Source organism: Musa acuminata, chromosome BXJ1-6, assembly GCF_036884655.1.
Source record: "Musa acuminata AAA Group cultivar baxijiao chromosome BXJ1-6, Cavendish_Baxijiao_AAA, whole genome shotgun sequence".
Classification (NCBI taxonomy): domain Eukaryota; kingdom Viridiplantae; phylum Streptophyta; class Magnoliopsida; order Zingiberales; family Musaceae; genus Musa; species Musa acuminata.
The window spans coordinates 15580563-15603224 of record NC_088332.1 but is presented as its reverse complement, the minus strand read 5'-3'; the positions used below and the strand labels follow the sequence as shown (position 1 = coordinate 15603224).

At 41.3% G+C, this 22662-nt stretch overlaps 3 protein-coding genes across 6 annotated transcripts; all 3 read right to left on the bottom strand.

Annotated features, from left to right (window-relative positions):
- Positions 1-531: 531 nt before the first annotated feature.
- On the bottom strand, positions 532-2882 carry LOC135676494 (polyubiquitin). Its single transcript, XM_065187749.1, has 2 exons — positions 2773-2882; positions 532-1864 (listed from the first exon to the last, which is right to left on the bottom strand). The coding sequence occupies exon 2, from the start codon at positions 1862-1864 to the stop codon at positions 719-721; it is 1146 nt and encodes a 381-aa protein (XP_065043821.1). The 5' UTR covers positions 2773-2882; the 3' UTR covers positions 532-718.
- Positions 2883-3883: 1001 nt separating this feature from the next.
- Positions 3884-6181, bottom strand: LOC135677465 (subtilisin-like protease SBT3). Its single transcript, XM_065189825.1, has one exon. It carries the CDS (start codon positions 6179-6181, stop codon positions 3884-3886), a length of 2298 nt encoding a protein of 765 aa, XP_065045897.1.
- A 4382-nt stretch (positions 6182-10563) lies between these two features.
- On the bottom strand, positions 10564-19945 carry LOC103988172 (polyadenylation and cleavage factor homolog 4). 4 transcript variants are annotated; one of them, XM_009406719.3, is made up of 8 exons: positions 19365-19945; positions 18562-18663; positions 17989-18252; positions 15626-15870; positions 15094-15520; positions 13248-14237; positions 12615-13150; positions 10564-11297 (listed from the first exon to the last, which is right to left on the bottom strand). In XM_009406719.3, exons 1-7 carry the CDS (start codon positions 19668-19670, stop codon positions 12617-12619), a joined length of 2868 nt encoding a protein of 955 aa, XP_009404994.2. In that variant the 5' UTR covers positions 19671-19945; the 3' UTR covers positions 10564-11297; positions 12615-12616. The 4 variants fall into 4 exon arrangements, with proteins under 4 accessions (XP_009404994.2, XP_009404992.2, XP_009404993.2 ...); XM_009406717.3 differs by having other exon boundaries at positions 15094-15870; XM_009406718.3 differs by having other exon boundaries at positions 15094-15765.
- Between the last annotated feature and the right edge of the window lie 2717 nt (positions 19946-22662).

The following is a 22662-nucleotide window of genomic DNA, read 5'->3' as shown; positions in this document are numbered from 1 at the left end:
AATCCAAAACAAAAAAGTCAGTTCGGAGTCGAAGTCGTTTTAGGAAGAAGAGTGGTATGTCATAGCTGCTCGCAAATGCTCATTCGATGGGAACTATCATTCATTCATTCATTCATTCGATGGGAAGTAGTACTTGAGTCGGGCTTCAGCAAGATGGCTGCTCGAAAATGCTCATAGCTGCTGCCTTCAACCAAGAAATGATATATTCCTTCCTCTTAGAAAGATGGATACAAACTTCCATGCATAAACAGCAGCAGCACATTTCAGTAGAGTAGAGAATCTACACTACTGGCTGACCATTCAGTTTAACTTTCTAACCTTTCAAAAAGAAACAAAAGAGTTGGTAGATATAGGAAGAGGCTTGATACAAATGAACATCCACTATGATCAAAATATGTGAGAAACCAACATGGATTCGAAGCTCAATTGAACCGTGTCATTCTCAGGCATTCTCGAGGTGAAACCCCATTCAGCTCCATCAAAGAATGAACATACAAAAAGATTCTGCATTCATTCAAACTTCCATGGTAATAATCATAAATCCTCAACACAAGGTGGTGAGGTTCACCTTTTATTCCATTAATTATAGATGCAATACTCCAGCATATCAGAACATACCATCCAAATACAGGACCGACTAGTACTAAACTTCAAACATAAACATCAGACACCAGAAGACTAGAGGAGCATCACACTAATAGCAGCAAATGCTGGAAGTTCACTGGCCACCGCGGAGACGAAGGACCAGGTGAAGAGTGGATTCCTTCTGGATGTTATAGTCTGCCAGTGTGCGCCCATCCTCGAGCTGCTTACCTGCAAAGATCAGCCTCTGTTGGTCTGGTGGGATTCCCTCCTTGTCCTGTATCTTTGCCTTCACATTGTCAATAGTGTCCGAGCTCTCAACCTCCAGAGTGATGGTCTTCCCGGTGAGGGTTTTCACAAAAATTTGCATCCCTCCCCTGAGCCTCAGCACCAAGTGGAGGGTAGATTCCTTCTGGATATTATAGTCAGCCAAGGTGCGGCCATCCTCCAATTGCTTGCCAGCAAAGATGAGCCTCTGCTGGTCTGGAGGAATGCCCTCCTTGTCCTGTATCTTTGCCTTCACATTGTCGATAGTGTCCGAGCTCTCAACCTCCAGAGTGATGGTCTTCCCGGTGAGAGTTTTGACAAAAATTTGCATGCCACCACGGAGACGGAGCACAAGGTGGAGGGTGGACTCCTTCTGGATATTGTAGTCGGCCAAGGTACGGCCATCCTCGAGCTGCTTGCCAGCAAAGATGAGCCTTTGCTGATCCGGGGGAATGCCTTCCTTGTCCTGGATCTTGGCCTTGACATTGTCTATGGTGTCCGAGCTCTCAACCTCAAGGGTGATGGTCTTACCGGTAAGTGTTTTAACAAAAATCTGCATGCCACCACGGAGACGGAGCACAAGGTGGAGGGTGGACTCCTTCTGGATATTGTAGTCGGCCAAGGTGCGGCCATCCTCGAGCTGTTTGCCAGCGAAGATGAGCCTTTGCTGATCCGGGGGAATGCCTTCCTTGTCCTGGATCTTGGCCTTGACATTGTCAATGGTGTCAGAGGATTCAACCTCAAGGGTGATGGTCTTTCCGGTGAGAGTTTTGACAAAGATTTGCATGCCACCACGGAGGCGGAGTACAAGGTGGAGGGTGGACTCCTTTTGGATGTTGTAGTCAGCAAGGGTGCGACCATCCTCAAGTTGCTTGCCAGCAAATATCAACCTTTGCTGGTCCGGGGGTATTCCCTCCTTATCCTGGATCTTGGCTTTGACATTGTCAATTGTGTCAGAGGATTCAACCTCAAGGGTGATCGTCTTTCCAGTGAGAGTTTTGACAAAGATTTGCATCTGAAACAAGCAGCAACAGGAACCAGCTTATCAATACAGAACAAGAGCTGAAAGCCACAAAACCAAACAGACAACACAACCTAATGCCAAAGCATCATGAACAGATGACAAAAGGGAAAGGAGTAGGAAAAAAAAATATACCATTGCACAAAGAAAAGAGCAATACAAAGAAACTAAATACTTCCTAAAAGAATCTAAATATCCAACAAAAATAACCAGGTCACCAGATCAAACCCCACATCTGTCACGAATAAAAGTTTAGATCTGAGACAAACCCTGAGCATAATACAAACATATCAAGACAAAATTTTGTATTCTTGATCCAATTAACACCCACCATCAGGTCGCATAAAGATCCATACAGAAGATGCTTGTTTATAATTTTCTTTATCCAATCAACACCGAACATCAGATCTTAAAAACATCAACACGAAAGATCCTTTAACAACTAAGAAATCCGAAATCTAGATCGATAAAAAGAAGAGGGAAATCATATAGAGAGATCTACAAACCATATCATCAAATAATTCGACAATCAATCACCAAAGTGGTACAGAAACCTAATGATTCGATCATAATCTCCACCAACAGGAGAGAGGAAGACCAACATCCACAATCTTTTGACCTAGTCAGCTCCCAAACGTAGCACGTCGCATAATTTCATCGGTAGGGATCAAGAGATCCGTACAAGAAAAACAAAACGTAAGACCCTGTCAAGTATCGGTAAACCTGATATAGGAGCATCACGCCGGTAGAGATCAAAGGAACCTAATACTTCAACAAAAGAAATAGCAGGTGACGAATCAAGAAAGCCCTCGTAGACGAATCTAACCCAGAAACTAAACGAACAACACGAAATTAAGACGAATAAAGGAAAAGATGGGATAAGGGGAAGAGCAAGGCGATACCTTGAGCGGCCTTTGTTGGTATCCCTAGACCTTGAGAGAGGATTAAGATGAGCGAGGATGGAGTCGTCGAAGGCCGAGGAGAGAGATTTATAGGGATTTGGATGCGTAAGATGACCCTGCTGTAACGTTACCGTTCACGGACTCGGCGGATGGTGACCTCACACGTATCCCACACGGAACGACGGATGAGGCGCTGTCAACAGCCATCAACTTTGACTCCAAAGACGGAGTTAGGCCGACTGGGGGTCCGTTAACTGACGTGGTCGTAACGTAACGCTCTTTGGTCTTTGCTCTTTCCTCCCGTGGTGTGGCAACCGAGGTAGGAAACACAAGAAAGACAACGACTGTTGGCTTTAATTGTGGGACCCGAAAAGTTTGCGGCCTTTCAACCAGTCAAAAGCGGTGTTTCGTGATCAAGGTCGCAGTTAGGATTTGAAACCAGGTGGAAGAAGGCAAGCACAGAAAAAAAGATAGATCATGTATACATTAATTGGCTTTGGCTTTAATTGTCGTATATTACAAATATACGACAATGTTAAGGCATAAATAGTAAAAAAAAAAATCAACCTAATTCTTAGAAGAGATTACGTAATCATAATAAATCATGTATACATTTTTAAAAAGTCTATTTGAGATAGTCAATGGAAAGGATTGTTTGAATCAGAATTCTCTTTTGAATTGTTTGCTTTGTGAATATTTATTTGAATTCCTTCTTGAATCTTCTTTTGAGGTGTAACCTTGAAGAGTTCCATTCAAGCTAATGTCTCTCTCTCTCTCTCTCTCTCTCTCTTTGAAGTTTGTGCGATGTGTACAGCCAATTGATAGGTGAAATAAAATTTGTTCTTGGTCTCTTCAAATTGTTCCGATTGTGGTTCTTATTCTCTATACTGATGTCAGTTTGCTTATGCAGCTCATCGCTTAGAATTTGATGAAGAACAACGGAGAAGACAGTCAACAAACCAGTTGACAGAACAGTGTAAGGCCTGACACCATCTACTAATCACTGATGCATGCAATGATCATAACGTATATAGAGTTAAGCGTTTAGTACGTAAACAGTAGTAGTAGTAGTAGCAGTAGTTGTGGCAAGCAAGCCATGGGACTTGAGCTTTCAGGGGAACGCCGGTGCTCTCTCAGCGACCACAACTATGGGGCTCCTCACTGTGTACGTAAACTCCTCATGAACCCAAGTCAGGGAACCGCTCGACACCATGGTCACTGGCTCTTCATTCTGCACGATCGTCAGCACAAAGTTGGCTGTGTTAGTGGCCATTGTAGCGTTGAAGACCAACTCCTCCGGTTGGACGCTGACGGTGAAGCCCACTGGCTGCCGCACGAATGCCCGGTAAACCGCCGGCTTCGTGTCGACGTTTGTCACCGTCCTCATGAAGGACTGCGGTCCAGGCCACAGTGGCTGGGGGGGGAAGAAGGCGATGAAAGAAGGGTAGTTTAGATGGGGCGACGGGGACGAGCAGTCGTAGCTGTCGACGCCGACGATGGCCATGATCTGCTCCTGGCTGAACCCTTGGCTGCAGAGGAAGCTCACGTAGTCCGCCTCTCCCGCGTCGTACACTAGGCCCGGGTGCAACGCTCTGTTGGGGTCGACGTGGCCGGCGCCCATGGCCAACGGCGTCGCCTCCGAGTTCGTCGCGCTATCCTTGATGGGATCACCGGTGTTGTCGAGCTGGTGTGCGGTGGTCATTATCGCCGAGCGGATCGCCGCGGGGCTCCAGGAGTGGTAATTCGCCGCTTGGAGAAGCGCAGCGATGCCAGCGACGTGTGCGCTTGCGAAGGACGTCCCGCTCTTCACGGCGAATGGATTAGCTAGGCTCATCGCCCCGGCGGTGGCCGCCGGCTTGTTGGTCGGCCACGCACCCAAGATTCTCGTGCCGGGCGCCACCACGTCCGGTTTCAGGACGTCAGGACTTATCAGCGACGGCCCCCTCGACGAATAGGTCCCGATTGCCGGAGCGGCGATGACCGGTCCCAGGAATCCGCTCACCTGCGTCTCCTGGAACTCCATCGACGCTGTTGGATAGGGTAGAGAACTCAAGTATCTTAGAAGCACTTCGCCGGTATCCAAGTCGAGAGCAATCGCAGGGCAAGCAAACTCGCCGTCTTCAAGAAACAGAGCGTCGTCAGTCACGAAGACAGCCGCGGCAGCCTCCGACGCATTGACCGCCGCAATCTGATAGAACATACTGCCGATGCCGCCTAGGCCGTGGCAGACGACTATCTTTCCCGCGGCGGCTTGAGATATCAGTTCGGATGAGTTGCAGTGCGAGATCGTAGCGTTGTAGACGAGCGGGAGGTCAACCAGCAGTTTGGACAGGGGATACAAGGACACACCGGTGAAACTGTCTCCATAAACGGTGAGGGTTCCGGTGAGTCTGCGATCGACGGAGCTCCCGCCTACGGTGATCGCCCAAGGGAAGGCGTTGGTGACTGTGTAGTTCCACGGTCCGTCATTGCCAGCCGAGAAGACCACCATTATGCCCTTCTTCATGGCCGAGAAGGAGGCGATCGCGAACGGGTCCTCGTACAACGGGACGAGGTCAGTGAGGCCCATGGCGATAGAGATGACGTCGACTCGGTCGGCGATGGCCGCATCCATCGCCGCCAGCACGTTGCAGGTGAATGCCACCAACGTGCGAGCGTCGGCGACCTCGTACACTGATATCCACGCGCGCGGCGCCATCCCGACGGCAGTGCCGTTGGCGTAGCCGAAGAAGGAGGCGCCGCTGACGGGGGCGCCGGCGGCGACGGAGGCTACGAGCGTCCCGTGACCGTCGTTGTCCCTCGCGGACTCGCCATCGGCTGTGCTCGAGCTTACGTTGAAGGATCGAGCCCCGATGAGCTTCCAGTTGCAACGGGTGCCAAGCTCGCACGTGCCGTTCCACCAGAGAGGAGCGGGGCTCATGCCGCCGTCGTTGAAGCTCGGGCTCTCGGACCAGACGCCGGAGTCGATGACGCCGATGACGACGCCGTCTCCGTAGGATGACGACGGCCAGAGTCCGGTGTCGTGGTTGAGGCAGAGGAACTGAGGTGTGCGGGTGGTGTGAAGCTTGATCTCCAGGTCAGGGTAGGCAGCGATGAAGCCGGAGGAGTCTTCCATCGCTCGCAGCTCGTCGGCAGTCAGGGTGGCGGCAAAACCGGTGAGGGCGTGGTGGTAGGTGTGGAGGAGCTGAGGGCGGCCCGAGGTGGTGGAGTTGGGGGTGGCAAGCGACATGTTCTCCAGGATGGTCGAGTACCAGTCATGGTGCGTGGGTTGAGAGGCGGGCATGGAGGAACTGTTCATGTGGATGATGTAGGTGGATCTCTGGCCTGAGGTGGGGAGAAGCGGAAGAAGGAGAAGACATGCATTGAGGAAGAGGAGGAGATGCGCAGAAGAGGCCATGAAGAGCTTCATCTCTTACAGGAGCTATAGTTTTTGGGCTTCGGGGGGGTGTAGTTCAGTGGCTTTTATAGGAAATTAGCGATCAGAGGTCACAAGTTGTTTGTGAAGATGGAGAGAGCTGTTGTTCAACATCAGTAAGCTGAGGTATGATGAGTGGAATCCATGCATGAGTAGATCCATGCTTAAAACACCATCTCTTTATGCACATGCATACCAACATATCTAAGACTGCAGCAGATAGAATGTGTGAAGCAAGCACATCAAATGGTGCCACATTCTGATGCTGCTTATGAAGTCAAGGCTGCAGTTGGGGTTTGTGATAGCTTAAAAGAAGAGAAGTTTAACAGAGTGAAATCCACTGTAGTACAAATCAGTCTTAACATCAGTTCAATAGTCAGTATATGTAAATGCACATAAATCTTAATGACTTGATTAAATCTCTTTTGAAAATTAAGGCTTTTCAAGCAATTTCTTTAGCCACTTTTGATGTGGCTAAAGAACACCCATCAAATTCTTGTAAATAAATTTAAATCTATAAGATCAACCATCAAATCCTTGTAAGTTAATCATATTATTAACCACTTTTGATGTGGCAATATTATAATCTCTAACTTAGGCTCTCCATCATATTTATTGAGTGTGAACCACATAACTCAAAATCTTAAACCTAAGTTAATAGGTCAACATAAATTTTCTTCCAAACTAAAACCAAGCTTCTAATACAACAAATAGCCACACATCACATACAAACACCACAGATGAGGTTGCATCTCATGTACTGGATTCAATTTTTCATCACACATCACCCTCATGACATGCATACCGTACCAAATACTTGGTGTGATGACCGAAATATAGTAGTAATAAGGCAGCAAAAGTGTTGCACATCTGACAAGAGTTAGGTGAATCAGAAGTATATTTAGGGCTTGTTTGTACTGTTCTACAGGCACCAGCACCAGGTTATGTTATATTGTTCTCGTTTTACTGCAACCTAATTCTTTTTCTGAATGAATCATAAGTTGTTTTTATCCAAAGGAATGAAAGCCATGATTCAATTGGAAACCTGTCCTACAGTGGGTCTTACCCTATGAAGGAAGAGCAACATAGTCTTGTATGAAGACTGAGAATTGGCTTCCAAATGCCAAGATAAAGCCTCATTCAAAAACATAGAAGTAAAGATGGGACAATGTTAAGAATGTCAAGAATAATTTCCTGGCTCATACTGACACAACATATTTTTGAGGAGGTAGATTGGAAAGAATCATCTTATTCAAAGCTAAATAGTATGTATGGCCTTTCTGAAGAAAATAAGGCTTTCTTCTTTACAATCCAAAAGAGAAAACATCAAGTGTTCAGTTTTTTTTGTTTTTATTTTTATTTTACTTCAAGCACCTGCTACATGTTTGTCTTCTTAAGGCATGCATGAGGAGCTCCCAGACCTAAGCCTTCTCCCAATGACAACAAAACAGAAAATATCTTACCACTATGGTGAAGTGCTTTTAGACCGCATCACACTCTTCAACTCCATTGGCAAGTGTGACAAACTGCATAGGCTAAAGATAAAAGAAAGAGGGTAGAGTTGAGGTGCAGATTCAGCAGCCCTAAACATGCACTAACAACAATAACAACTGTAACATGCATTACTGGCTAATCTATTTTGAGACTAGAGGTTTCCACCTGATTATTTTGAGCTATATTATATTCTGGTAATGTTAAATTAATTTATGAAGTTTAATGCCACACCACTTTTTGTCAAGGATTCATACTGTGTTTTGATTTTCTTAATGATTTTGTTTTAGGGTTTTGGCATTGTTTGAAAGAGTATTATAGTCTTAGGGATTATCAAAGAAATAACATTAGTTTGTCTTGTGAACAGCCTCTGTCAAATTCTCTCTTTGGATGAAATCCAGAAAAGAGTGTTATTATTGTAGGATCTACAGCCACAGGAATTCCATATGCATTGATGAGTTTCTTAAGTGCATCAAATGTTTTACATCTTGAAGCTAACAAAAGAATTGGTTTCAGTAGCTACCAAGAGTACAAGCTTACCTTTGTTAAAAAAATAAATTCAATTTAATTTTCTTTATCTCTGGTATTGGGAAGGGATATCAATAAAAGATGCATGAAAAAAATTGGACAGTCAGCATGCACCAATTTTATACTGAGGTATATGACAGTGAATGCAATCTTTTAATATGTGTCTATTAACCCATGGAGATTCATAATATAATGTGTGAGAAGTAATTATCAAAAATCATCATCTCTCTACTCCATCAAAGTTCCACAACTTTTCCCTTTTCTTATCAATCTTTTCTCAATGAGATTATAAAGAAGACATCTTTTCACCTCATTGGAAGATATCTTGCAATCTCTCATGAGATGTAGAACTCTTCTTGATTGTGGATATGCAAATGATGGATGGTGGGAAAGACATGCAGAAGAAAAGGTCAGTAATGTGTGTGTGTGTGTATAGTAGTATTTAGAATCTTTTTAAGAATAGTAAGTAGTATTTTGAGTTCCCAATGCTACTTAAAAATCTTCCCTCAAGAAAAGAACTCTTGACTAAAAATAACTTTTTCCTCCTTTTAACTGGATCGCTTCAGATGTCTTTACCATAGACTACATAATGTGAATGGATTATACTAAACTGGTAAGTCTTCTCAGTTTCTTCATTAAAATCTTTCCCATCTTAATTATCAGAAAGACTTGTCTCTTGTTCATTATGCCACTTATAACATTTTGTTTATAAAATCAAAATCCATATTTAACATACAAAGTACAGTGATTTCACATTATCCATCTTGTCAAGAGATAGATAACGTGATTAAAATGTATACATAAACAGTGATCTGATAAAATTCTGTGAGAGACTGGAAAAGGAATCAAGTAGATTCTGTAGCAACTTCTACCAATATCCTTAAAAAAAGCTGTATCAAGTCATTGAGGTGTTGGTATATATTAAACCTTCAATCATAAATTTGTCATAGGACCACTGAATCCATGTATCAGCAACAAGGCCAAATTATGAACTTGATGCTGCTCCAATGCATTAAAAACATTACATGAACCAAGGTTTGCTTCCAATGTTAGATGCAAGAGGAATGTTGGCGCAATCTAGTTGCATTTAGCAATATATTGAAACAAAATGGGAGCTTTAGTAAGATCAATCGTTACACTTAAAACAACATTTTGTTGACTTTTTTTCAGAAGAATTTGCTATTAAATAACTACAATAAACAGTATGTTAGGTATCATCTTAACCGAAGTAAAGGAATCAAACTCTATCATGCCAATTCTAGACTCGAGAGACCATCTTAATAATTATTCGTTGCGGGTGCCAGTGGAATGAATAAAGCAACACAGCATGATCCATGGTCCTATTCAAATGATCCTTTATTGAGGCAGTTTAGTGTTCAAGGAGACAACATAGTGATGAGTTGTTTATTGTGTGAGAGCTACTTGCAGTTGAATAAATAGGGCACTGACAAGTAAGCCAAGAAAGATGCAATGTGAACAACTACATACCAAGTCAATGATGATAAGATGTTGAGGAAGAAATGCCACACGGGAAATCCTCTGAAATATTTTGAACAGTGACTTGAAACAATGGCACACCAGCAAGCATTCCCCATGGGGGAGCAAGTGGCTGGAAGAACCTGAAATAGTCATCACAGTTAGAAAAAAGTCATTACAGTTGAAACAATGGCACACCAGCAACAGATCCATCATTAGGTAAACAAACTTTGTCTTGGGTATTAAGCATTCAAGACATGAGAACATCATCTGATATAAGGTTACCTACATCAACCTTCTATAGACCCCGTACGATTTTGTGTACATGACCACTGATCAGGTGCAACAAAATGTAACTATAATTAAGTTACTGAAACATGAAGTTAAACTGTGCAACAATAGAGCAAACTATGGAATGGTAATCCTAGGAGATGAGACTGGTACAAGACAAAACAGTTACCAGATTGTCGCAGCCAAAGCCCATGTAGAACACTTGTCATGCTAACAGAATAACCATCACACAGGTACATGAACCGGAAAGCTTCCCATCCTTTAGTGAAACAAAAACTAATGCATCACGTACTTTGAAATAGTTACAGAAACAATCTATCTGATTCATGCAGAACAACGATCTTCCCATTGCACACAAGTTACTGAAACATAAAGTTCAACTGTGCAACAATAGAGTAAACTACTGACTGGTAATCTTTACAGATGAGATTGGTAAAAACCAAAACTGTTACCAGATTGCAGCAGCCAAAGACCATGTAGAACACTTGTCACAGTAACAGAATAACCATCACAGAGGCACATGAACGAGGAAGCTCCACAACCTTTAGTGGAATAAAAACTAATACATCACGTACTTTGACATAGTAACAGAAAGAATCTGTCTGATTCATGCAGAACAATGATCTTCCCATTACAACAAAGCATTTGTCACCAAAGACAGACTTGACAAGGCATTTAAGATGCAAAGATTTGACAGGGATGTGGAGATTTATAAATACATACAATATCTTTAGCCGCAAATCATGACACTTCAAATTCAGGTTGTCAGATTCAGGCTTTTTTGTTTAAAAAAGAAGGAAAGGATAGTTCCATAGCCGCTGCTGCTACAGTTCCAGAGGCATTGTCCATACTTATGTATCCTCATCCACCAACTGGTGAAAGGTAAATTGCTACACTCAAAATATTTTACTCTCCCTGCAAAACACTGTACAAGAGGAAAAAAAAGAGAGAAACGGGGAATAGAAGAAAATAATGACACAGAAAGTCAAATCATGAGAAGAGAAATGTTACTCTCTAGACCACATCACCACACCACTAAAATTTTAGACATAGCATCAAATGAAGCTTTTCATAATATAATGTAAAAGCACAAGAGAGTAAAAGAAGAGATGGATTAAACATATAGACTTTGGTACAGTAGGTACACAGATCTAAATTTACATGTACCGTAATGAATACTATGCCATGGTAGGCTGGCTTGACCATTATGGGAAAGAGATGAAGCTTTGCATACCATGTGGCCCCCAATTCTTCCAAGTTATTTACAGGTTACATAACCTAATGCTGCAATTTGGTGAGCCGATGACAACTGGGGTCAGTTTCCCTGCTTACAGTAAGAAATGAATGGTGTCACAACAGCGGGATGATCCTCAACAAGCCACATAACATATGACCTATTAATTCATAATACTAAAATAGGCACTGCTACTCAAAAGAAAATCGGAGAAGTTGAAGGACAGAACTATCCAAAAGGATATCATTGGGTGGTCTAATTGAACAAGTCCTTTCAAGCAACGGTAATCTTCTGCAAAATAAAGAATAGTCATATTCATTATTGGCTCTGCTACATAACTACCTCCCTCAAAACTAGAGACAGAACAATCAGTGTCCCCCAACCATGAAGAAGTTGTTCAAGCATTCTCGACGTCAAAATCTTTTACAACATAATTCATTCAAACACTAGTTTATTGAGCTTTAGCAATTGACATGTATCATTTGATGCACTTGCTTCGTTATTATAACCACTACAAATAGTGGAAATATTTTAAAAAGTTGTTTGTCTAATAACAAAAAAAAGATTAAGCCAGATTCCTTTAAAATAGATGTTGAATATAATGTCCAAGTTCTAAATTTCACAAGGAAAAAGACAAAGAAAACCTATAATTTAGTCCCAAACTCACTACTGTACTATAGAGTTTTAAACATCACATGTTTCTCTAATGTAATATGTTAATGTTCAGGATCTGAAACCTCACAAGTGAAGGCTAGTGATCAGTGTAGGTATGTTTTGCAATATTGCTTCATCATAAATATCAAGCATATTACAAATACCTCCCATCAATATATTGGAACCCTAGAAGAAACCATTGATGGCCCAATTTTGATGGAATTGACATAACTACATCAGATGTTCACATCTAATCCACTTAATTAAAGAGTTCTAACAAATTAAAATATTTTACAAGAACAAAATTCATCCAACTAAACAACTACTAAGGGGGACAAGATCATCATACAAAAGGCAAATACCTCTAGAAAATCAAAGCAAAAAAGAAAACAATATGTATTGAAAGTAAAACACTGGAAAATGCTTTGTTCTTTCTTCTAGAAAAATTAACAAAACCTTCAACTTACCATGCGAATAGATAAGACATATCCACAATGAGAGAAATGATTACAGGTAATCAAATTTCAGAAACAATTATCAATGGAACTAGTGTGAGTTCTTGGAATTTACAGGCTTCATATCAAATTTTTTGAAGTTCATCTTAAATCCGAAACAGAATTTGGGCACATAGTAACAATACAACATGGACAGCCATGATTTAACATCCTTCAGTATTCATGTCCAACCAGCACTACAAATATGGCATCTTAAATCATAACTATCAGTGCTCAGTGTAAAACAACATATGCTTACCGTCATGCTTGTACAGAACATTCATTAGACTCAGACCTGCACTTGGCATGGACAATAGGACCTAGCTGAGACCTATCTAAACCTTCAATATATCCATCTGGAGCAATCAAATAAACTGCCCCCTTATACATCCATTCCTCTGTCTCATCACTGTAAAAATCCTCAAAAAGCTCCCCGCATAATGCACAAACATTTTGATTTTCGTCTGCAGGAACTGCCACCTCTATGTCTTCCTTTTTTTCTGAAACTGATTCAGTAGGCAAAAACCCAGGAACAACATCGTTTCCTAGTATTTCTGCACCACTTAGCCATTCCTTTGCACTCACGTACCATTTGCGAGAGGGCTTTTGTTTACGGTTCTTTGATATCCGGTTTTTCGTTACATGCCAATCCATGTGACTACTGTGCTCTTCTTGGCCCTTGAAACGTAGGCCACAAGTTGCACATTTCCTTGGAAGGTCATCATACAAAGCATTAATTGCAGACTCATGCCTCACCTTAAGAAGTTCAATATCAAATTCAATTCCCAAAGTTTCCTGTAAAATTACAGCACATGCTTCAATAAAGAAACATCATTTGAGGCAAAGATTGCAACATAAGAAATAAAACCAGATTATTAAGCCATTGATGTACCTGGCTTTGGACAGATGGCTTCAATGATATCAACCCTTGTTCCATGAGACTACCAATAAGGCCTGAATAAGCACTTGCAGGAGAGCTAGATATCGAGGAACTCATAGTTTGAGGGGTAGGTCCCATTTGTGATGAGGCAGGACGTGGTCCAGGAGGCAAAGGTGGCAAAAGGCTACCATGTAAATGTAATGATGTATCAATTGTTCTGTGCACTGCAACAGAAGGTGTGGCAAATGAAGAACATGGCAAAACAGAAACCACAGAAACCCCAGTTCCTAATGTTTGCAAGTGATTTACAGGCTGGCCAATTAAATAAGATGAAACCAGGGCTGTTGCAGGTGGGAGAATACTCCCATAAGTCTCTGGAGTCTGCATTGGCATAGAAATTCCTTGTACCTGACTTAGCTGATTCAGATGCGTGTTACTAGGAGGTTGGTAGGGAAAATGGAGAAATTTAACTGACTCTGAACTATACTTATCAACAATATCATATTGCTTCTCAGGCACAAATATACGTGGGTCGGCTCCTTGGTTCATTAGCAACTTATTAGGTTCAGAAATATCAAGTTGACCATTGACCAGCTTTTGATTTGGAGGTATGGAGAGAAAAGGCAGTGACTGAGATTTATAAGCAGAAGGCAACATATCTTGAGGAGGTGAATATGGTCTTAGCGTTGATTGCCTATCTATCACGGCTGTGTTTATTTTCAAAGGATCATCATGAGCATTTGATAAGCTCCGGAGTGGTAGTTCTATGTCAGGCAAGCTATCATGTGCTACAGGGAGTTTCTGACCAATAGAAGGTGCCACTCCCCCTAATGCAAGAGCCGTGCTACGTGATCTTGGGCTAAGGCTCTGCCGCGAAGACTGTGGGAACATACAACTAAACTTTCCAGAATCTCGAGTACGGTTCGACTTCTGATGGTGAGGGGGGGACCCAGTCTGACTTGTTGTACCATCCAGATACTTCATCATTGATCCAGGATGAGACTGCAACACGTACAATCCCAACTATCAATTAATACTTGTTTATTTATGGTTTTTATGAACTTAGTAAAAGGCTTAGCTTCAAAGGACTAGTGTTAAAAAAAAAACTAGATATTTCAATGCAGGAAAAAAAGAAAAGGAAAAAAGGGCATGCCAGGTTCCTTTGTAATCAGATTTCTAGTAAACTTTGATTGTGCAATCACATTTCCCAAGGATAAGAACAAATGAAAAAAATTCATGCAAAGAGGCAAGTTTCTGTTTTCACACCATCAGTGATGTCAACTATTTCAGGTTAGTTTCAGCAGTTCCTAAATATTCAAAATGGGATAGACAATGTTTAACAAAATCTAATTATCAAGGAATAAGTATTTGGATCTTTTCTTATAAACAAAAAAAAATGGTGGGTTAGCAAAGTGCTGAGATGTTGTTGATACCTCCTGGTCCATATCAGTGGTTTATGGGTTGCTACCAATATGCCAATCTGCATAGATGATTGTGCAAAAATTTACATAGAAACTGGCTTTGGTCCTAGATCAAAATAAAAAAGGTAACCAAAAACAAATTGTGGTGAAACAGTTGCAGCCAAATGCTGTTTCATCTAAAAGGCATCTTATTTAAACATTTTGAACATGCCAAAAGATCATCTAAAAGACATTTAATAGTCATTCTTCACGTATAACTAGTACTAGAACTTTGAACTACTAGAAGAGGCAGCATTAGATATGAGTTATAATATAGACTTATCCATAATCTAAAGTGGCAACAGAAAGTAGACAAGGAAAATAATGCTATGGTCAATACCCCAATGGCAAGTAATCCTATCATCAACAATAAAAGAGGAATCATCGGCTGCACGAACCTGGGTTTGGACAGGCCAACTGTGCCTTTGAAAATCTGTTTCCAGCATTGCAGGATTAGATATGGATATACCAGTTCGGTTGCTAAAGCTTCCAGAACTAGGTCCAAATGGTGGCAGGCTATTCCTTCTGCTCTGATCAGCTAAAGTTGGACTCATACTCTCCCAGACATACTCCTCTTCATCAGAGTTCTTCCATTTTCTGGTGGCTGCTTCACTGGCTATGCCATTCACATCAAGACGTTGAACCTTTGGAAACTTCTCATAGGAAGAAACTCTTCCTCTAGGATTTCCATATGCATCAATCAAGTCTCTTGGGTGCTGTTTGCCATATCCATATTTATGGTTGTGCGGCATGGACACTTCTACATGATAAGGATCTTCATTGGATGGCCTGCTCCTGTCAGCCCGACTATTAGGATCACTAACTCTGCCAGGTCCATACACAAATCCAGAATGAGATGGAGAAGCCATTCCACCAATCTTCCTAGCAGAAATACCATTATAAAATCTCATATTAGGTGGTGAAACATGCCTTCTCACACCAATTCTTGGAGGAGATGATGACAGTGATATCTTGTTCTTCAAATGAGGCATTGACCCTCCTGCTCCAATCATTGAGGACGCATGCACGATTGCAGTTTGAGGTGGACCTTCCCCCGATGTCCCAAGGTCCTGGGGTAGCAATTCAGGTAGATCAAAATCAGATTCACTGTACTGTTTGGAGGGTTTCTGCTCATAAACGTGTAAACTAGAAGAAACACTTGTATGTGGTATACCCTACAAAGAGAAGTAATATGACTCTATTATGCACAGAGAAAAGGAAACAACAAAGAGACATTTAGATTAAATTAGAACAACTAGCAATGACCATCAGATGTCCAATTACCACTGCTCTCTGTTCTCTTTGTACAAGCTTGTTGTCAGTGTCACAGGCTTACAGCACACAGTCATGGAGGTGCTTTTGAGTTTTGACCACATTTGGTTAATACAATCTGGACTAGAAAATTTATAAAACAAAATTGGGATTTCAGAATAAGAGCCCCAGTTTGGGGAAAACTGAAGAGACATTTAGATTAAATTAGAACAACTAGCAATGACCATCAGATGTCCAATTACCACTGCTCTCTGTTCTCTTTGTACAAGCTTGTTGTCAGTGTCACAGGCTTACAGCACACAGTCATGGAGGTGCTTTTGAGTTTTGACCACATTTGGTTAATACAATCTGGACTAGAAAATTTATAAAACAAAATTGGGATTTCAGAATAAGAGCCCCAGTTTGGGGAAAACTGGAAAAGAAATCAAAAGTTAGTCCCTTTCAGAGTCCTCCATTCAAGAATCAAATCTTCCAGTATAAAGCCAAGACCATAAAAGGTGGCATACTGGTGCAATTCATAGCATAATTGAACAGCCTCTTAAAAATTGCATCAAATCAGTTCAAAATTTGAACTAGCTTATGGTTTAGGTTTAAAACAATGAAATAGATTAGGAGTGGAAACAGCACAAGAAGAAGAGTAGACGGAGGAGAATGATAATGGGAGGAAGAGGAGGACAAGTATAGGAAGAGAAGAGGTGTAGAAGAAGTATATCGGACCAGAGTGGTCCAGCAAAGTACTTAAGTTTGTCTCATGCTAAGACCCAAGAGAGTTACCCAGGAAAGTTTTTTTTTTGTATAGTGGCATGAAATCCTCAAACTTCATATTCTCATCCGGTTAATAAGCATTTGATTCCTTCTTACACCACCATCACAACTATTTTATATTCATTTGGTTGAAAGCTTTATCCACCTCGTAAACACCATATGTTGCCATCAACACCAACATCAAGCTGTAATGTCCCAACTATTTATAGCAAGCAACATAGGTCCCTTTTCCCCCATTGAGCTCTACACAAAGCAATATCCTTACATGCTGACACATAAAATAGAATATTGTTTTCCCTACTCCATCACATAGGTAATAAATTGATAAAAAATAAAATGAATCAAGAACAGAGCAAAAGCAAGAAGGTTGGATTTAGGTATGGTCAAATATACCAAAACTTTACGTGGAGAGATTATTTATGCAATTCAAATCCATGATACTTTATATACATATGTAAGTATATATGTGTGTGTGTGTGTATGTAGAGAGAGAGAGAGAGCAAGAGAGAAGGCAATATCCAAGAAAATAGGGTAGAAGTAAGAAAAACAAGTCACAAAAGCTTGCAAAAAGAATGGTGAGATTAGACACAAATAAAAAGATTGGCAAAGTTCAAAGAATCTTTGAATTGCCAGTATAAATATTAACCAATCCTATAATCTGAACCATAATGCTGACAATAAGTAAATGTGAAATTTCCCAAATTTTTGCAGAATACCAGTTCAAGCTGGTCATTTGTCAATACTCCAACAATTTTATCTCTTATGTTTTAACTATGTTCCCTTTTGCAGTACAGTGTAACCGGCCAAATAATGGAACATTGTTTCAACAGAGGGAGAAAACATATGTTACATTAATATAATTGTCAAACTTCTGCATAATGAATAATTGAAGATCATCATAAATCTTGGTTAGCAAGCCTCCAGCTAAGATTAAAACAGTCATATTAGAATGTTTCCACATTTATTAGAGACATGAAAAGGCATTAAGTAAAAAAATTAGAAGTGCGCAGAAAATTTTTGAAGTAGATTCAGACCATGCTTCAAGGTTCTCTGAAGCAAGTCCCTCCAAACATTACAATTCATAATCAGACTCCTGCACATTATTGCATGGGTCCACTGAATGTGTCTGTGTCATTAAGCTTTCAAAGAGGAGGAAACATGCATCGAAGGATTGAAAAATGTCAAGACTGTCTACCTCTTTAATCATGACACTGAGCTTGCATTTGCATAACAGTAATTGGATATTTGGATCTTACCACAGCAGATTGTTCAAATTGATGTCGTGCTTCCAAGTACTTTGGATTTACATGAATACCACGAGAGCGATGAGGAGATGGAGGTTTTGATTGCCTGGTACTTGTGATCCCTGATGATCTCTTACTCTCAGATGGAGAAAATCGAAGTTCATCCTCAATCTTTTGAAGTATTTTACTGGGGAAGACTTGTGACCAGGTCCCAAAGAGGTGACGCATAGAAGAATACTGGGTAGGATGGACTTGATTGTATGCTTCACAAAAAACCTTTAATAAACACCAACAAAAGAGGGCCAAAGAGAAACAAAATGAGATTTATTGTTTCTGATCATCATTTAACAGAATAAGAAATGCAAGTTTCAGAATACAATCGATTAAGAAAATATAGCAGACTGTGTGCCATTAAACCAATGCATGGAAAACTGCAGTAAGACAGTAAAGATATTTCCTAAAACATAACAGCACGATAAACATAACCCTCTTTCGATTGATATAAGCTACAAGAAATCCGCTAAAAGTCTAAGACGAACATGGTGGTAGAGGATGAAGATATGCCAAATGCACCATGATGCTCACCTTAGGAAGCCGAGCAGCGAAAATTCTCACATAATGATGTCCTATGTTCTTCACAATACTATCAATAAGGTATAGAGAAGGCAATTTTTGATCCACGGCTACCTGAACACAAATCCATAAAGCATAAAACCCTTTTAGACATGTAGTAAAATGAGAATAATGGACAACAGCTTCTAATTTTAGCTGGGAGAAAAGAAAGAAAATAGTATACAACTCGCCTGATTGCCCTGATTCTAGGAAGAAGAACAGCAAAGCAGTCTAAGCCATACAATTTCAGCTTCCTTAACAAGAACCAACTACGGAATCCATGTTAATTAAAGATTATTTTTCATAAAGAATCCTACGTCAAGCAATATATAAGCCTGCTCAAAGGGCTTGTTCCCAGTTTAATTAAAGGTGAAACAGGACCCATTTTCATTTCCTATCATCACCACAGGAGTCCTAAATTGATTGTATAGAAAATCTCGCTTTAGTGGACATAAGCGTGTACGGAAGCCACATCAACCTCGGCCAATCATATGCATGCACGAAAGACAAAGTAAAGATCTTGGAGTTGGGTTGCATTGAACATCATGCTAAAATAAAATATAGCAAACGAGATGCTTGCAATGCTATGCAACAAACAAGCCAACAAACTCGAATTGACCACAAGTTTACCATCAAGGAGTAACCTTTTATTCCTTCTCCCACCTGACCGGAACCCAAATTTTCTTCAATACACACAACCCAATCAGATCAACCGTCTACAAGAACTCAAGGAGCGGCATCCGAGGTCGAAACCGACGTGACATGAAAAATCCCACCTCAAGGATCCGCGTGCAAATGGCGTCCGCCACCTCCTCCGCGTACCGGATATGCTGGCCGGCGATGATGGTGAGATCCGTGATGACGGGCTTCGAGTTGAAGGTGAGCTCGGAGAGGACGTCCTCGTAGCACCGGACTATGTCATCGGCGATGAGGACCGGCTCCTCGCCGGTGGCCTCCCTGAGTTTCTCCTCCCGATCCCGGAGCATGGCGCCGAACCGCTCCGTGATCGAGGGCGCAGGCCGCTGCGACGTCGGCCCCGCGGCCCCCGGGTTCTCCCGCGAGGACGGGAACCGCTCCTCCATGGGAGGGCCGGAGTCGCTGCCCCTCGCCCCGCTCCTCGCACTCGCTGGATAGGATTTCTAGTTCGGGTTAGGGTTTGGATCGAGAGAAACCATAGAGGGGAATAAATGAGAGTGTGTGCGTGGGGGGAAAGGAGAATTATATTTAATTGTTTTATTCATACCCCCTTCTTCAGTGAAGCCCAACCGTTTCGCTGGAAAAGAGAAGAGGAAAATAGCAGAGCAGAGCAGAGCAGAGCGCAGTATCAGAACAGAAAAAGGGGGTGAGTTTATAGTGCGTTTGGTGGGGGGAACGGGAAATGTATGATCATGAATTGTTTTCTTAAACACACTATTTCGACCGCTCCGTGATTAGTGCTATTCGAGAAACGTGATCCTTTGTGGGACCCAGTCGCCATGTGCTTATTCTTTTCTCGGGTGAATGATGCGAGTGACGCCGCGTGTCGTATGGTTAATGTTTTGAATTATACTAGGCTTTTGGGTTTGGCCCGATGTAGGAGATCCGACCCGCTTACGGAATCGAGATACATCCGATCGTTGCTGAATCCGACCCGCATCAACTTGCCATGGAGCCTTGTTGATCTTTGAAACGTAAAAGAAATAATTCCATTACATACTTATTTATTTTTCATCAAAAATAACATAATTATCTTTTGATTTAAAAATTCATTACAAAAGGAGGAAACTTATATTTTTATTATCTGTCTGTTATGTGCAATATAATCATAATCATATTTATAAGATGAAACACAATCGAATCGATCTCATCAATTATGGGATTTTCAAATATGTCAAATCTTTTTTTTGTGTGGTGAGAAATAAAAGAAATATATGACAATGTTATGATAGTAAGAATAACATGAGATTTATATAATAACTTTGACATACCCCTATAGACTTAGAGATAGTTTAGTTAGTATAAACTCCTTGATCGAGATATATAGTTATCCATTTATTTTTCTATTATCTTTTTTAGTTATTTTTAAATTTCTTTTTTTATTCCTTTATTATCAAAAAAAATTGTTACTACTTGCCCTGCATTAAATTTGATATTAGTTATCCATTTGTTAGGAAGCTATTTTGTTAAAACAATTCTTACTCATAGAGCTTGATAAAATCTTACTCATGTAATTCAAATTTTATATTATAATATTCGACATTTGATTATCCTTCCTAGTAGATTTCAAGAAATACTTGTTAGTTTCCTCGAATTTATCAAAAAGCACTAATTCCTCAATATGTAGATTGATATAAATTCTGGACTCCTCCTCCAATTTGTGTAGGATATCTTTAAGCTTCTTATAACTAAAAAATCACAAAATGAGAAAGACAAGGTCATCGCTAAGGGATGACTTCTCATCATCCATCTCGAGAGGCTTATTAGGAGGGAGAAAAATAAAGAGGGATTCATACGATCTGACCTTCACTGTCATCGACTCAAAAGGATTATCAAGGAGGTAGGGATTCATTGATCAGATCTTCATTGTCATTAACTCAAAAGGATTATCAGGAGAGAGAAGAACAAACAAGGATTCATCGATTTGATCTTCGTCATTATCAACTAAAGAAGAATTCTTTCTCGACGATTTCGATAAATCCTCTTTGTTCTTAAAAAAATCTTCTATTTGAGTAGATGTTACTTAGACTTAGGAGAATTAAGTCATCTGAACTCTGCGTTCTATAACTACTAGACGATTTAGTTGTAGCAAAAGATTTAAAGGTTGACATTTTGACACAAGCTTCGTATTGTCACGAACGGTAGTCGCGTACCCACAACAACTCCGTTTAACGAACCGTCCGTTGCTCAAATAGACTCACAATGGCGGAAACCCGCTTGGATATTTTTGAAGCGAGCATGGAGGAACTCTACAATGACCAACAAAGGCTTGTTGGGATAGAGAGCTCGCAAGAAGAAGTAGAGTCCAGGATCGACAAGGTTGAGACCCTAGTCGACCAATTGTTAGATGACACCAAAGACTCAGTACAACACTTGCAAGAAGTTGTGGCGGAACTCACTTCGAGAGCGACCATGCTCATAAGAGTGCTAAATGCGAGAGGAAGCAACACCCGTGTTGCGTCGCCACAAAACTTAAGGGCACCTGAGCCTCATGGTTATAGAGGGGCCAGAGATGCCAAAGAGCTCGAGAATTTTCTATTCGACATGAAATAATACTTTCAAGCTACGAGGCATAATTCTGAAGAAACCAAAGTTTCCACAGCAACCATGTATCTGAACGGAAATGCAAAACTTTGGTGGAGAACCCATTGGGAGGAGATCCAACAAGGTCGGTGTCGAGTTGACACATAGGAGGACTTGAAGCGGGAGTTGAGAACTTAGTTCCTACCGGAGAACACCAAGTTCGTCGCAAGAAGGAAGATGAGACAACTCTGCCAAAATACTTTCATCCGAGACAACGTGAAGCAATTTTCTACACTAATGCTGGACATCCAAGACATGTCCGAGAAGGATAAGCTATTCAGTTTCCTTGATGGTTTGAAGCTATGGGCGCAATAAAAACTACATCGAAGGAATGTCACCGATTTGATCAGGGCAATTGCTGCCACAGAAAGGCTCACCGACTTTGTTTCCTCCGAAGACTCGGGAAAAAGAAAACAATCTTCAAGCAATCGCCCTCCAAAACATTCTTGAGGGAAGGAGCTCGGGGGCGAACAAAGGAAGAAGAGTTCTCACAAAGGGCCAAGCTCGAAAGGCAAGACCCCGAAACTTGGAGGATGCTTCTTGTGCAGAGGGCCACACATAGTGAGGGAGTGCCCATAAAAACAGACACTCAATACTGTCGCTCTTAGTTCGAGCAGTTCTGAATCCAACAACGACGATGAGGAGTCGCAAGGACCCTGAATGGGAGCAATGCATTTGTTGAATGCCATGCGGGGTCAAGTGGGGGAGAACACGAAGACAAAGCTACAAAAAGCAGGAAGTGGTGAGCTGATGTATGTAGACATCAAGCTAAATGGCCAAACGACCCATGCAATT

Bases quoted from the DNA above. Each gene is read 5' to 3' on its own strand.
- LOC135677465 (XM_065189825.1), bottom strand. From the start codon at position 6,181: ATGAAGCTCTTCATGGCCTCTTCTGCGCATCTCCTCCTCTTCCTCAAT.
- LOC135676494 (XM_065187749.1), bottom strand. From the start codon at position 1,864: ATGCAAATCTTTGTCAAAACTCTCACTGGAAAGACGATCACCCTTGAG.
- LOC103988172 (XM_009406717.3), bottom strand. From the start codon at position 19,670: ATGGAGGAGCGGTTCCCGTCCTCGCGGGAGAACCCGGGGGCCGCGGGG. The intron at 15,871-17,988 runs GTAAGATCCAAA...TTCTCTTTGTAG, and splicing joins AATTTGAACAATCTGCTGTG to GGTATACCACATACAAGTGT. The intron at 14,238-15,093 runs GTTCGTGCAGCC...TACGTGTTGCAG, and splicing joins GTTGGCCTGTCCAAACCCAG to TCTCATCCTGGATCAATGAT.